At 35.2% G+C, this 17,083-nt stretch overlaps 1 protein-coding gene across 3 annotated transcripts in view; it reads right to left on the bottom strand.

Annotated features, from left to right (window-relative positions):
- The window catches only part of LOC113057423 (IQ motif and SEC7 domain-containing protein 3-like), a 115,835-nt gene that overhangs the window by 32,592 nt on the left and 66,160 nt on the right, over positions 1–17,083 (bottom strand). For all 3 annotated transcript variants that reach the window (XM_026224853.1, XM_026224833.1, XM_026224843.1), the window contains exons 5-6: positions 9,475–9,636; positions 1,881–2,003 (exon numbers count right to left, since the gene is read on the bottom strand). In XM_026224853.1, coding sequence (XP_026080638.1) covers positions 1,881–2,003; positions 9,475–9,636 — 285 coding nt within the window. The remainder of the gene's footprint in view (positions 1–1,880; positions 2,004–9,474; positions 9,637–17,083) is intronic.

The following is a 17,083-nucleotide window of genomic DNA, read 5'->3' as shown; positions in this document are numbered from 1 at the left end:
CACTAAGACAAGTAATACACGGATTTCATCATTAAAATGGATGATTTTAGACACTGTTTATGCAATACTATTTATACCAGACTCAATGTAAAAATGTGCTTGTGGCAACATATATGCAGAATTAAGATATTGCAGCTTCTTGCAATTCTTGTGATGCTTTTAAAGTGAAATGACTATTGAGAAGTCCTAAAAAGGTATTTCTTTTTACCAAAAACTGACACATTTATCTGAAACAGTAAAACTGGCAATGCTTTATTGCATTGGTTGTTGTACATATTTCTGAAGTTTGGAACTTAAATGAAGTCCACTTAAGTGGTGTTAAAATATTAATGCACTATTGTTCTAAGTTACACCTTACCCTAAGCATAACTTATATTGTTAACAAAAGCACATGTGAGATAAAAAAATATATTTGAAGAAAGCAACCATGCCATTTAGCTTTCTTCTATTGTATATATTTGATCCTTTTTATTTGCAAACTGTCTTTCATTGGACTCTTCTGTACCAGGTGGGCTTCCGAGCAAGTTTACTACATTAGAAAAGTCATACCTATCAAAATTGTTATGTCAAATACATATTAAATGTAAAAGTTTACAAATCATGCACTACGATGAAAATTTTTTGAGGTCATAACATATTATTGTGCAAGAAACTTTGCAAAAAAAGTCTGCCCCGTAATCATAATTTATGTTTTACTACCAACTACTTAGCGTCCACTTCAGCTGGAAACTGCAGTGAATTGTACATACGTTTTGCAAAAATGTATGAGGAGTATATATTATTCATTAAAGTACTATTATGAATGAATGTTATATTTCATATCCATTTACCACTTCACATGCTCTTTTTTAGGTTTGGGATATATCAAAGGCAATGCATGAGAGACAGCCGGGAACAGGCTGGATTGTGTTATGCAACTACAGTTATTTATAAACCAGTGTCTCGCAGACAGATGCAGATGTGTGCAACACTCTTTCACACACACAACAGCATAAGGATCATCAGCAGTCTTGTTATTTCCAGTGCTGAAAACAAAAGTATGTTTGGCTATAACCCTAGAAACGTTGATAGCTGCATCTGAATTATGATTCAGAATTGCAATAAGAGCCTCTAGTGGATATGAATGGTAAAGTAATTGTTCTAGTAAGATGATTATTTGGATTATCAGACCAGCATTGTCAAGAAAACCTAGGCTAACATTTGTGCTACACCAGAAACAATCTACACTTGCAAATATTTTAAAAAGTAAAAATGACACATGCACAAAACAAAATTATTAACTAAAATTGAAATCAAAACTGAACATTTTATTTAACGAAATCAAAATATTCCTTAGTTCATAAGAACAATAACTTGTTAATGAATCGTTTTAACAAGTGTTTAATTAAAACAATTTAAAAAATGCATATGTTAAGGTTAATTCTATGTGCATTTATGAGTTGTGACATTTTATAATTTATTTCCTTTAATTTATCCTTTATTTCTAGTTAATATAAAATGGTCCTGCAGTGTTACAGAAAATAAATATACAAATATAGTATTTCAATTTATAAGAAAGTCACATGCAAAAAAAAGTAAACAATAAAATAAAATAAAATAAAGTTTATGTTACTCTGCGCATACATTTCCAAAAATGTGTAATGTCTACTACTCAACTGCTTTTCAAACGAATCCTTTACTTCAATGTAATACAGCGCTGTATTCCTTGAGAATGCGATTGATTAATGGAGAGCATTCAGCGTGCATTTTTATCCTTTGGTGCAGGGACTGAAAAAGTTCATGAGCACAGGTATCAAATCAGCGCCGGCTCTTATCTTCCCCTCACATATGAAGGTGGCTGGAGCATTTATGTGTGTGTGTAACAGTGTCTGGAGTCTCACCTGAATGCCTCGATCAGTCTCTCCACTTTCTGCGCTTCGCCTTGCACACGGATATGAGCCTGAAACTTCCTCAGAGCCTCATCCAACTCCATCCCAGAGAAATCCATCTCATCCACCACACAGCTATCAGAAAGAAGGAACAGACAGAAAATGAGAGAGGGGGGGAGAGAGAGAGAGAGTGCACAAGAGAAACAGGGTATTAGGCAAACACATAAGATGAAAGCTCGCATTGCCAGCTCTATGGTCAGTGGATATTTGAGGTTTAGCCCAGACATTTGTGGAACTGATGAATTATTTTTTTCCTGCTGTATTATTACTGTAATACCAATTTGAATGTGGGTAAAGCAAATTAATACTTCAAATTAAATTAATGCATGCTTGATGGATAAAATTGGTAAACAAAAAACTACTACACTCACCTAAAGGATTATTAGGAACATCATACTAATACTGTGTTTGACCCCCTTTCGCCTTCAGAACTGCCTTAATTCTACATGGCATTGATTCAACAAGGTGCTGAAAGCATTCTTTAGAAATGTTGGCCCATATTGATAGGATTGATGGAGATTTGTGTGATGCACATCCAGGGCATGAAGCTCCTGTTCCACCACATCCCAAAGATGCTCCATTGGGTTGAGATCTGGTGACTGTGGGGGCCATTTTAGTACAATGAACTCATTGTCATGTTCAAGAAACCAATTTGAAATGATTTGAGCTTTGTGACATGGTGCATTAACAGTGACATTTCAGTTAAAAGGTCCTACTCTCAGAATTAAATTCTTTCTTTAAAAGTACAACTGTCCAGTACTTCAAATATTGAATAATTATAATATCAATATGGATTGAATTTGTCTGCAAATAGCTTCTTTAAATCCCCAGGCGGTAGTCATTAGGACACAAGGCTCTCCATTGATGAAATGTTATGTTTGCTTTCACTTTAGAGCAGAATAAATGACACCATGCATGTGATTTTATGTCAAATAGCGACGCGTGTGGCTTTTATTAAGGATAATAATGACACATGACAGAAAGCCACTCGTAGTGCCCAAGACCTTTGTGAAGTTAACCTTAACATCACCACAAATACTGTACAGATAGCATGATGGGATGTGAATAGACTTCAGGAGACATCAATCACAGATCATTTCAACCCACAACCAGGCCCAGAGTAATCACATCTCAGCCAACAAAAGCTTCAACTCCTACTTACATTAACAACTTTAAGGTTTATTTCAAATGAATACACCAAACTGCCTATATAAGGGATAATCCATACAAAAATTATTCAATTTATTTCAGTGCCATTGTTTCAGCCTTTAGTGTCAAATGATCCTTCATAAACTTTAGTAAAAGTTAGTATGGACTACTTTTTTTTTTCTTTGGATATTGGTGATTTCTTTATCATGCAGGTTTGAAAATTACATAAATGATGGCAGAATATGTTTTTTTAATTAGAATAATTAGACTACTCCTTTAAAGTCAAACAAAGTTGACATGCCAAGAAATCCAACTGAAGCATCACTCCACATAAGCAAATTCAGAACCACAGAAATGTTTATTCTATAAAATATATGTGGTCTGTACGGAGGCAATAAATAAATGATTATTATTTTTACTTCCACCAATGTTTGCATGTTTATTATGCTAAGCTGCCAGCTGGAGGTTTCGGAAAGAGAAACGGCTGTCGATTTGTGCATAGAGCAGGTGCAGAGAGAGTAAGACATCTCCACAGGGAAATACATATCCAAGAACAGTGAGACAATCTGTTCATCTCTACCTTTTGGTAAAGTAAACAGACAGACCGTTCAAAGCTGAATAACTGAATGAACATTAGTGTGCAATTTATACACACTCAGATAACATAAAAACATACAAGCATAAATTCACCCAAAATTATGTGCCTTGAAATATACATGTATTTCTACTATAGTCCATAATTTACATCTCTTTTATATGAATGGAAACATGATTATAGCATGCGCATGTAGAGAAAATCACTTAGTAGTCACTATAAAAGCATAAAATGCATATAATACTTGCTTATTGGTTTCTTATTATCGTTAGAATGCGTCATTTTACAATCTTTTGATCAATTAAATGTGTTGTTGCTAAATAAAAGTAAATGAAGTGTTCAGGTCTCACTTGAGCTGGTGTTGTTGCTTTAGCAGACCCAAGAGTTCAGAAAAATCATAAAAAAAAACTACTAGGCAAAAAAAAAACACTGTAAGATATTTTCTAAAAGTGACGGACGTGCTTTGTATAGTAAGGACTGCGCTAAACTTGAACTCGTAATTTGAGCTTTTCCTGTGTGTCTGGTGCTCATCTGTCAAACTGGTTACATTATCAAGAGAAATTAAGAGAAGAAGTGTTTCTAGTGTTTCTGCATCAAAAGCAGCACACTCCTTAGGCTCATTAAAAAAAAAAGACAAGCATGCAGATTCTAACATTCAGGACAAAAACTAAACCAGTGCATTTTTGCCAATGTCCCCATTTTTCATTTCATACATTTTTTTTCTTCTCAGCAAGAAGCTTCAGATCGGTCAAAATGTACTCAGATACCGCACTGCAGACAAAATGAATGTAGAGTGTGCACAGACATATTGTACTAAAAAAAAAAAACATCCATTTCCATTCTCCAAACTGATGCACTATGTGAGGTCCTGGAGGCTATATCAGCATCTCAGGCCATGAAAGGATGCATGGCCAGTCCAGGGCAATTTCTGTCTCCACTTCACCTATGCTGTATGTCCTTCAATACCTGAAATGGATGTGTCTGATTTAAGGGATACATTCAAAGGGGTACTCTAAGATCAAGGTTGGGAACATTGATTGGTCTAAGAGATTTGGAACAACCTCTCAAATGTCTAAATAAAATGAGAAACTGATTTTCGGTCTTTAGGGTGCAATGCTGCCTTTTCTTTGGTAAAACAACTGGAAGGTCTTGCAGAGTTTATGGATCATCAGGCTTGAGGAAAGAGAAAAGAAGTATTGAAATTCTCCAAATAAGCTGGTTTGCACATTTTCTGAGCTCCCTGTGGCCGATTACAAAAGACTCTGGAGCCATGCCTGTAGCATACACTTATTATGGAGACAATACAATTGGAGCAACCTTGGGTTAAATGTCTTGCTCAAGGGTACTAAGAGAATACTATAGATCATGGCCAGGTTCTTATGAGCTCAATCCCGAGCTTTAGTCACTGAGCCACACCAACTAATGTGAACAGACCCAGTAGACCTATTCAGGTTCCCCAGTAGCACATTACCTCCTGTGTATTATTATGGTGAAGATTACTGTACATCACAGCTTGTTCCTAAGGGTGCATTATGGTCTGGGCCAATGGGATCAGTTCCCGAAGAGCTTCTGAATGCCAGGGATCTCTCGCTGATCAGTAGTCTGGTCTTTGATAGTGAGGGGATATTTTATTTGGTAATGTCACTGCCTTGATCAAATGACCTTAAATTATTGCAGCAATTTCCCCAAAAATCAATTTGTTCAACATCTTCAGTCACTATTTTGGCATTTAGCAGGTGAGGAGATTTGTGCATGGTAGACAAAGTAGAAATAAACAAGTCTGATAGTTAACAAGTCCATATACTATATGCATTATGACCATCTGGCTCGTACAGTTTTTTTGTTTTTGTTTGTTTGTTTGTTTTTTGCAAGCTTACTAATGCGCAAATAATTAACTTTGTGAATCTTAATTTTTGACTGCTACAAGTAGGCATTATTAGCCACCTATAAGTATTTTAAATGTGTATAAATTCAGTTTTGAGAGTCAAGGGTGTCAGAATGTGACTCGACTGATCACACAGTCAACACTCAAGTCCCAGTCGTTACTAACATTTCAGAAGCTTATCAAACCGTTTGACATGTTGACATCTTTGACAAAAGACTGTTGATGTTGCACAGTCTGCCGTGGTTTCTAACCAAAAATCTCACAAGGGTCATTTTGAATAATCTGACAAGAAACAACGATACTTTTTCTTTCCTCTCCTGCTAGTGCTTCTTTTGGGACATGTTATATGAAATCCGTCAACTTGTCAGGTGCATTTCTGAAAACTGACTTTTTTAGAAAGTATACACGATTGCAATGTTCATATTACTATGGCTATTTGAAAGCCCACCTTTACTATCAACCATATCACTGCTATGTTTCAACAGTTCTGTAAGTTTTGATTCATTAAATAGAATGTATCATTCAATTCGTACAGTTGAGTCTTTACTCATTTTCAAGAAACATTTAAAGACTCATCTTTTTCGCCAGCACTTAACCAAACCAATACTAGCACTTTTTATTTTTCTTGTGTTTTATGCGGTCAGTACTAGACTAACTGAGACGTGACACTTGTATACTGTTGTTGTCCTCTTGTTGACCTGACCGCTTTTATTGTTCTAATTTGTCAGTCACTTTGGATAAAAGCATAAATGATTAAATTTAAATATAAATTAAATATATCAGGTGCATATATGTCAGTGGGTGTATAAACATAGGATACTAGTCAATAGATTTTGCTTCTAACAGGAGAGAAATCCTTCCACTCCATTCCATATATCACTGTTGCAGTAGGCAGTTACATGCTAAGGCAAACTCATAATCAAGACAATAGTTCCGTTTATTCATACTTGAGTATTTCCTCAATGTCCAATATCTTAAAGTGAGAAAGGAAATGTTTGCAATAAACTAGCTTTCCAGTTGATTTCATGTTTGAAACTTACAGTCTCCGCTTCCCTCTGCAACATTAATTCCAGTCTGCATCTCATGCAAAGATTTTTGTATGGCTTCAGATGACTTGGTAATTGGCACATTAATCGTATGGCTACTTTGCTGATTAATTCTACTATATATTATTTAATTATTATTATTATTTTTTTTTTTCATGTAATTTCTTGAGCTTCACAGCACCTGATCACCATTCATAGCCTTTCATAGCACCTTTCATAGTTAAACAGTATATTTTAGGTGACACTTTATTTTAAAGTGTCCTTGTCACAGTGTAATGATACATTTAAGTACTGAGTATTATTAATTAACTACATATACTTACTGTAGGGTTAGGGTTACTTGCGTAATTATGGATAATTATTGTTATTAGAATAGTGAGTATATGCCACATGTAAGAAGGTCACTTTTAAATAAATTGTTTTAAATAGTTATTATTACTTTTAAATAGTAATAGTAACAGTAATAGTAATAGGTTGTGTGTCCAAATCTCTGGAATACGACCCATCAGACCGATTACTACAATTGTGACCCTATTGGCAACAGGACACTTTCATATTAATGCTTTGTACTCTTTTATCTGCACCATCATTCAGGTTTTGTATAGCTCAGTTGGTAGAGCATCACATTATATGACAATATGCAATCATGTGATCATGGTTTGGATTCAAGAGAATGCATGAGCTCATAAAATGTATATGCACTGTAAATCACAATTTTGCATGATTTCTGTGAGGGTATGTTTAAGAGCGGGGTTAAGTGGGGTCATTCGTATGAATATGTATGAATTAGCCACCTAGTAAAATAGATAGACAGGTTGCCTTCTGAGTCAGGAGATGCAAAGAAGGAATTTAGATTGATGGTCTATTTGATACTTTTTTAAAACATTGTCTTTTTTTTCTTTCCCCTTCATGTGTGTACCAAAGCAAATTTAATAGCAATGGCATTTGTTTTAATATGCAAAGGCTTGACTTGAGGGAAATAAAAATATTAGTGTCCATTTATTATATCGGCATGAAATATTCATAATATCCTGTTTTTGGCTACAGCTGAGTCTTTAATTTGTTGTGTTGCATGTTAAAGCTCATGTCTTAAAGCATCTGAAGTCTTTACCTAATATGAGCTGTACAGTATATTTTTTAATGTGTTTGGTTTTAAAAAAAATGCTTATTAATGATAGTAATGTTTTTACCAAGGGCATTGTGTTTTATTAATTTTCTTGGTAGTACTGTTGTTAATAATCACAAATAACATTTTTTTTTTTTAAGTAAATGTAAAGCTCTATGGTGAATAAAATTAGTACATGACACATGCTTTTTTATGTCAAAATTAGTTAGTAAAGCAGCATAAGTTTGATTTTAGAATTTATTAATTCCAGAAAAGTGTTTGTTGGGCATGAAAGTGATGAATAACTGGAGAATAATGATTTGAAGTTAAAATTAGACTGAACCTAGTCAAATTTTGCCCATCGCGGCTTCCTGGTAAATGCATTGTCAGATGAAACAAAGAGAAAGACTGTTGGGGAATTAGGGAGATTTTTCCCCTCACCTGAAGAAGTTTGCTGAATTTAAATTAAATGCACATAAGGAAATCAGCCCAAATGTGCTTTTTAAGCAAAAACATAGGTTCAAGAAATATATAATATCAAACTGTCAGGGTAAATTGCTAGACCTAGAAGAGGTCACATAAAAGTGCCAAGTTAAATCTGGCTTTTTTTCTGCTCTGCTGGTTTCGCACATCACAATTTTTTTTTTTTTTAAACAACCTGTTTTACTAAGTATATGTCTGGAAATGGGGATTAAAATAATATATTCATTTAAGGAAATTAATTAAAAAGAATAGGTTAGTTGTGAGAGAGTACAACCTGATCTCACGGCAATTCGTACATTTTTCACAAGGTGGATTATTCGTACGAATTCGTACGACCACACTCGTACAAATTCATACGATTGTTGCCAATATTCGTATGAATTTGTACGAATTACCTAAACCTAACCCCGCCCCTAAACCTAGCTGTCACTGGGGTCGTATAAAATCGTACGAGTGAGGTCGTACAAATTCATACGAATAAGCCACCTCTTAAAATACGTACGAATTGGTCGTGAGATAGCGTTGGAGAGTATGCTTATTCAGCTATTGAAAATCAGTTATATAAAATGCATGTGTAGTAATACTCATATACTTGAGTATATATATTTTTTCTCCCTCTCTATGATCATTACTGTATCACGGCACATATAACTTTAAAACTCTATTTTAATATTAAGCCTACACACACCTTGACCTTTGCAACAAAAGATGATGTTGGACAGAACAGAACAATACAAGCACTAGGGTTTGATTGATTACCACAGCATTAAAAAGCTTTTTGGGGAGTATTTGAAAGACCTTTTCAGGGTTCCTGAGTTTATTTCTTCTGCTGAACATAAAGGAAGATATTGTGAAGAATATGGGTAGATGTTGGTGAGTAAAAGATCACAGAATTTTCATTTTTAGATTAACTGTCCCTTTAAGTCAAGAAGATGCATCACTTCAAAAACCTCATATGTACTGCACTGTACACACACACACACACACACACACACACGCACACACACACACACACACTGACTCTGCTAAGAGGTCTCAAGAGTGTATCATTTCCAAGTGCAAAGCTCTGAAGTTAGACTGCGGGAGCTCAGCAGCCAAGGGAGATCTCATTAAAAGATGCCATGACTCTCAAAATCCATGGAGAGAAAAAAACAAAAATGCTTCCATTTAAAAGTGTAAATATTCTCTCTTTTATGATATTGTTCTCTTTTTCGCACACAGTTACAGATTCTCGTTGCTCTTTTTTAAGCTATGGACACTAAGAGGCATTTTCATATACTCACTCTAACACATCTCTGTTAAACGGCTTCTTGCTGCTGCCAAGAAACTCGCCGATCATCTGTCGGCTCAGCCCCTTCCTCTGGAGCAGGAAGTGCGCCACACCTATAGGCGTATCCGGAATGAACCCACGGGAGATGAGAAACTGGAGGCCTTTGTCTGGATTTCTGTTTGATGCACAGAGAAGGAGATACACAGAGAAAAAAACTGTTAGCACTGTTAGAACTTTAACCAAAGTACATAAATACAGTTTTGGATAGGCATTATCTTACAATATTGATATTGTAATATTACAACAGGATTTGTCTTGTAATTGCATTGAATTGAACCAGAAAAAGTACAACATCTAGCAGATTCTTGCGATTCTGTTCGGTGGCAAAGTAAAAAAAAAAAAAAAACTACTTGTCAAATGAACTGCAAAAATAGCACATCAACAGCATTTATTATTTTTTAATAAAGAGAAAGATTATAAGCAGATTGGTCTATTCACTGCACTGCATTTTATGACTTCACAAGAAGGGCAAAATAGCGCATCAGTTATAATTTAATATTTGTGTATTTATTTATTTTATGAATAATATATGAATTTTGCATTTGTTAAATGTTTTGTTATTATAAAGATCACATATATATATATATATATTTATATATATATATATATATATATATATATATATATATATATATATATATATATATATATATATATATATATATATATATATATATATATATATGACACTTGAATAAAAAAAAAAATGCTTTCTGTGTGTCTTTGTTAAAAGAGTTTAAATCTCATACAGTTCCTCAGACACTTTCTCATTCCACAGAAGCCAAGTGGGCATTAATAACCGCCGTTTTTCTATTCAGTGGCTTATCAATAACCAGAATGTCAACGCTTTCCTGCCTTCAGACAATAAAAGTGACAATGGGGGACAGAAAGAAGCTTCTCGGCTGTACTTTATAGAGTTGCTTTATTCCTTCAGTCAGCATTCTTATCGCTTAGTCTTTGCTCTGGGAGAAAAAAAAGTACATGGATTTATAGAGGGTCTACTGAACTTTGATTCATCCACATGCTGAGAGAACCGCGTATTTCTGGTTTGCCTGAATGCATTCTACAATCTCCATATTTCACTCTATCTTCCCTATTCATTGCAATGATTTACTCCTCATAATAAATGTACAACCCCTGCCGACACCGTCTAGCTTTACAGAGGGGAACATAATGTAGTTTATGAACAGCCTGTTTGTCAGTTACAATAAAAGGCCTGTCACTGTGTTTTATTTTAAAGGAATTGAAATGATATGCAATAGTGTGATATGTGGCTCTGAATAGGTTGTGCTATTTTTATTTGGTCTATTTATCCTGTTGAAAAAACAGTTTAATGTTGGGCTCATTCTTAAACAAGTGAAATGTCCATAAAACATCTCTAATGTGCATCAATTTTTATATTTTTTTAGAACAATATTATACAAATGCTGCTAATAAGTTAAGGAAATGTTCTGCACATGTTTAAAACCCATAATGATTGGGGTTTCTTTCTTTCTTTCTTACAGTAGCAAGAGCTTATATAATGTCACTTTAATTTGCAATTTGCATTGCCTTGATTAACTTGACCTCCGTTATATGGTTATGGTTACTTCTTGCTTCCAGCAGGTGAGGAAACATTTCTCCTGGGTGGCAGAAGTCAGAGGGAAGCGTAATGCTGAGTTAGGACAAAATTAATTTTCAGTAAGCACAGCAGATCTTAAAACTGCTGCAAATGAGTGATAGGATAATGAAGAGCACATATGAGAAGGCTGTGTGGAGGTTAATGTTACCTGTGTCACCCATGGCTGGATCATCCACTGCTTTTAAAGGCGCATTTATACTGTACCTAATCTAACATTATCACACTGCTCTGTGGAATAGTTTATTAATAGGTTATTAGGTTAGGTTATTAATAGGTCAGTCGCGAAATTCCAAGGTGAGTTATTCCAACAACCGTTTTCAATAACAGCGCTGAATAATATTCTGCTTATCCGGGTTTTGTTTCATGCAAACTCAACTACTGCTATCTTGTGTCTCTGTGATAGTTATCAACTGACGTCAATATAAATAATACTTCAGTATTAATAATATTATTGCTGTCTTCATCTTTTTGATATGCAGGATGATTGTTTTCTATACTACAATGGATTATAAGGTAAAAAACAGGTAAGATATTAAAACAGTCAATATCTCTTGTCCCCATATTTATTTATGTGTTGAAAAGCAGTGAACAAAGCGGTATGACTGTGCCTCATCCCTAAAATGTCTGCCTAATTTAAACTTAAGTTTGGGCTAAAGCCACTTGATATCAACCGTTTTTGTTTTTACACGGAAGGTTTGAGTTGTTAGGTTGTGAGTAGTGAGTCAATAAAATTTCTGAACTCAAACTGAACTGATCAGTAGATATTAAAAGATGAAAATCCATAATGAATGATAAACATTTAGCATTTATTGTGTGGAATTTATCCAAATCCAGTAACATTTTATTTGAAGGTATCCTTGTTACACATTGCACGTACTTAATATTAAAATTAAAAACATTAAATGATGCATAATTTCATGCAAGTAACCCTAATGCTGTGTTCAGAGCAAATAGAGCATCTGGCACGAATGATTTCAATGTTAAGTCAATGCAAAGGCGTTTACTCGCGTCTGGAGTTCTCGCGGCGCGAATGAGGCGTTTACCACGGAAGACGCGAATTCGCCTCATTCGCGCATCTAGTTCGCGTGAATGACACAAATTGTCGCGCAAATTGAGCATTTCTTGCGATATGTGCGTTAGGCGCGAATTATGCTGTTGTGCATTTAAGCGTTTGAGGCGAATTCGCGTCTGCCACCTGAGTTGAAAAATTTGAACTTTGCCGTCAATTCGCGCTGCGTTAACCAATCAGGAGCCTGCTAGGAGTCACTCATTTAACATGGAGGAACGACTGATGATGTCAGTGAGCAGTCAACCAGCAGTCAACAAGTTCATTTTTCTATAGAGACAGAAATAAAAAGGACCTATATATATATATATATATATATATATATTTAAAACATATTAATAGATTAATTTTATAAAGGCCAAAGATAAGAAACGTTTCGTTTTACCCCAAACAAATTATATTTTATGTTGAACCACTAAAGAGACATCAGAGCCAGCGGCAAATGTCAGAAGGTCTAGCCGAGGTGAGGCTGCTCTCGGCGGATACATGAGCTCTGAGCTCCCACTGATCGCATGGAGCTCATCTCGGAAATCGGCGAAACACATTTTTTTTAAATAGACACTGTCTTTATAAATAAACCGCATATTTGAGTTTAAAACAACTACATTCTCGCCTGAAATATTTTTAAAACTACATTTCATGACACTATAACAGTAATATTTTGAAAATGATCCGAATAAAATGGCGGTTGAAAATGCTGAGTGAACTCAGCTGGCAGAAGCCCCCCCCATGACGCGAATTAGCAGTGGTAGATGCGAATTTGACGCTCTGTTCACATTTGATGTCAACCCAGCATAAGACAAAGCCTAACCATATTAGTACGTGTAGTTAATTGATATTATACAGTACTTAAATGTATAATTACACTGTAACAGGGACATCTTAAAGTCATAAAAAGTTATTTCCATCATATCTTATTTATAACAGAAATCCAAAACAATTTAGCAATAGAAGTTAGATGCTGAAGCGATTGGCAGAATAAATGTAAATAGAAACAAATTTAATCTTGTTTACATTAAGTGAAAACAGTGATAAATGCAATTCACACAAAATACTGCATCTTTAGCAGTAATATGCTATTTGTACTAAGGGTAAACTGTCTGAGCAAAGATGGCTTGGAGCAAAAATAGCCTTTGGCAACAAGCTTGGCCGCTTGCACGTAGTGTGAAAAGACACTGCCATTAAATAAACCAGTGAAGGTGTGAACAGTATGTTTTAAGGGACTGTATTTTCTAAAAGCACACAGGGCCAAAAGTGCTTCCAGTTGAAGAAATACCGATCTTCACATCCAGATAGACAGAAAGAGCTTTTGCGACAAGTACTGTAGCTACATAAAGTTCACCTGACACTCAACTAACATCTGTGCTCTGATTCTATTCTGAAATTGTAAGAAAAAAGGATGCGGATAAACTCCAGGTATAAGCCCTGAATAATACATGACAGATAGAGCACAGCTTTTTGAAGGCATCTTACGATCATGAGCAGTCTCTTATAGAATCTAACATCTATGTTGAATCCCACACACATTCTCCTCACTTTCTTTTCTCCTCTCCCTGCTGTTTTCCTTTCTTTTGAGGGAAAAGAAACATTCCCATTCTGTTCACGAGGCAGGTGAAAACTCAGTTTAGAGCGCTATACTCTCTCTGCTTACCAACCATCCTTGGTTCACACATCAGTGTCCTCTATATGTCCTTTACGTGCTCTTTCCAACATATACACGCTCATAGAGCCCCTATAATCCTCCTTCTTTCTTAATTATCTGTTTAGGGAAAGCACATTCCGGTCCCCAAATCTCTCTGTTAATCCAAACTCAGATTTCAGCATCTTGTCACACACACACACATACACACACAAACACACCTGCTTTAGATTCAGTCTGAGCTGTCACAGGTATTAAGGCTACCCTGCAGAAAATGAACTGCTGGAACTAATGACAAGCCCTCTCTCTTTTCACTCACTATCTTGGAGCAAAACCTCTATTTGATAAAAAAAAATTGGCTTATCCTTATCTGTCGGGGTTTATTGAGGCGATGAAGTCTGGGTAAGGGAAAGACTGGTTTATTTTTATTTTGCTCTCTTTGATAATGTTAAAAGTAGGGCTGTCGTTAATTAGCAGATTTAATCAAATGAATCGGTGAACTAACCCTTTGAAGAGCAGTCCTTTACGTACATGAAAATTTGTGAGGTATGTTAATGTCATGTCTGTTTTAATGTTTCAGTAAAGAAGTAGCTTTCTGAAAGCAGTATATTTATTTCAACGATGTTACATGCCCTCACACTAGTGCAGCCATTATAGCACTCTAGAGCACTGTGGTAGACAGAGACAACCACACAAAGTGTTGAGATTATAAAACAGACTATTAACCTGTCCTTACTGTTGTGAATACACCTCTACCTGAAAATGGATAGAGTTTGTATTTATTTTGTTGAATTGTTTTCCAATACCCAAGTGTGTTACATGATGGTCTTTTTAGGGTCCTTCCCATCTCTAGTTCGGTTCATTTGGGACCAAGGGCAAAAAAAATTATACATTGTAGCATTTTCTCAGCTTTTTTGGTTCCTTTTCACACCACACTGATTGCTTTGGTCTGTACCAGTTGAAACGAACCAAAATGCAGTCACATGACAACATCCACATCACTCATTGGCCATGACGTATTTTCTAAACTGCAACTGTCAGAATTTACAGTGCGGGAAAATTCCAAAATAAGAGGAAAAGCCAGCAAACAACATGGAGACAACACAACTATGGAGAGACGACTGCGCTGTAATAAAACACTAACAAAAAACGGTTGCAAAGGAGAAAGAAAGTAATATGGATTTTGAACTACATGAGGCTGATTTAACGATGACAGTATTTTCATTTTTGGGGTGAACTAATCCTTGAATGACAGATGAAGCTGAGTCATTTGAGGGATTTAACCATATGTTCAAAATTCTCACTATGTTCTTTCCTTTATTTAAAGGAAATCTGATGAGCGGGTGGAAAATAAACAGCCTCCCACCGAGCTTGGCAGCCGGCATCGCCCTCCCAGCTCATAATCAAGTGCACACATACATTCAGTCAGCCCTATAAAACAGATGAATCCTTTCTGTTGCATTCTACCATGAATATTGGCGCCATCAGCACAGGACAAAGAAGGTTTCACTTGGTGAAGGTGGAAAATAAAAGAGTAGATTATGCACCTTCCCTTCCACAAGATGGATAAAGAGCCGCTGTGTGTAAATGCAAGCCTATTTGTCAGCTATGTAAGTTACCATGTCAGGACTGTTAGATGCTTTCTGGAAATGTGATTTTGAAGATTTTGTTTTGTTACCAGTCACATATGACTCGCATCCTTGCATTTTTTACTTTTATTTGTCTCCATCACATGATTACTTTGAGTACAAAAAGTATTCATTAAGAGGTACTTTAGGAACAAAGCATTTCACCTTGGACACTCTAACAGCAATGAAAGGGAAAATAAACAGAAGCTAGTGCATGGAGATCTTGGATAGTTTAATATGCTTCATCTGAATACATTTTTTACTTTGTAAAGCCACATTCCTCTAATGACTTACTAGCTGATTAAATTAGCCCTTCTAACTCAAAGAATTTTTCTCTCATTTTAAAGGAGCTAAAGGTGGCACTGAAGTAAATGTAGAAGTAAAGGTAAAAGTAATGTATTTCTTCAATTATTGGAGTGGGATCTTTAATTTTCTTTTAAAATAAACTTTACAATAGGACGCAGAGAAAGAGATCTATTTTACATGAAGTGTTTTTAACCACTCTGGACTAACATTTAAATCAGTTGATGCATCGTGCTTATTGTGTACAACCATGTTTTTACCTTGTGATTATAATTAATAAAAATACTAAAAATACCGGTAGGACTTTATTTTACAGTCCTGTTCCTCATGTACATACTCTGTACTTATTATAGTAATTACAATAACTATGTAATAACTAGGTTCTAACCCTGAACCTACCCCTAACCCATATAGTTACCTTGTATTACCAGAACGTTCTTAGATAAATACACTGTAAATACACTATAATTACATGTTAGTACACGTACTGTAAAATAAAGTGCAACCAAAATACCTTTATTTATTTGCTTGTTTATTTTTTATTCATGCATACAGTATATAGTAGTTAAATGCACCAAAACAACTAATCTATGGAGAATAATTATCAAAATTGTTGGATACAGTATATTGAGAATACTACTGGATTTTAGTTCATTAATGTTTAATTTGTATATCAGTCTTGAGAAAACAGAAATCGAATTGATTCATTGCCCTAGTTGAAAAACAAGAATATTCGGGCTCGAAATATACTTAAGGGCCCATACTGTTGCAACTCAAAATGTGTCAAAACAATTCAATATGCTGCATTTTTAGCAAGGGATGACATTTTGTTAAATAGCTAACTAGTTTTGGCATCTTCAATTAGTTTTGTCTTTCCGGATGATTACTGCCATGAAGAAGCAATTGTTTTTGAATAATCTTGCTGAATCGCACTTCTTTGAAATGTCAGCATGTTGTAGCTATGTGAATGCTAAACATCAGATTTAATGGAACAGACATTTAAAAGCATCTCTATTAACCCCTTAAATGCCGAGATTTGTTGCAAAATGTGTTAATCAGCATAAGGCATCGACATTCCCAGAAAGTTTCTGACATTATTCTATGTTTATCATACATAGTCCAGCACAGTCCTGATTCAACCTTTCCCATCATGCACCTCTGTGATGTTTTGCGTTTAGAGAGCTCTTATCAAACTATGCCTCAGTCACTCTTGGCTGAACATAGAGAATAGACATGCGGGAGCAGAATTTTAATTGGCAGCGATGTGACACTGCAGAAATAAAGCCAACAGGATTTGTAAAGTGG

The sequence above is a fragment of the Carassius auratus genome, chromosome 4, assembly GCF_003368295.1.
Source record: "Carassius auratus strain Wakin chromosome 4, ASM336829v1, whole genome shotgun sequence".
NCBI classification, from domain to species: Eukaryota; Metazoa; Chordata; class Actinopteri; order Cypriniformes; family Cyprinidae; genus Carassius; species Carassius auratus.
This window is presented reverse-complemented; position numbering and strand designations above follow the sequence as displayed.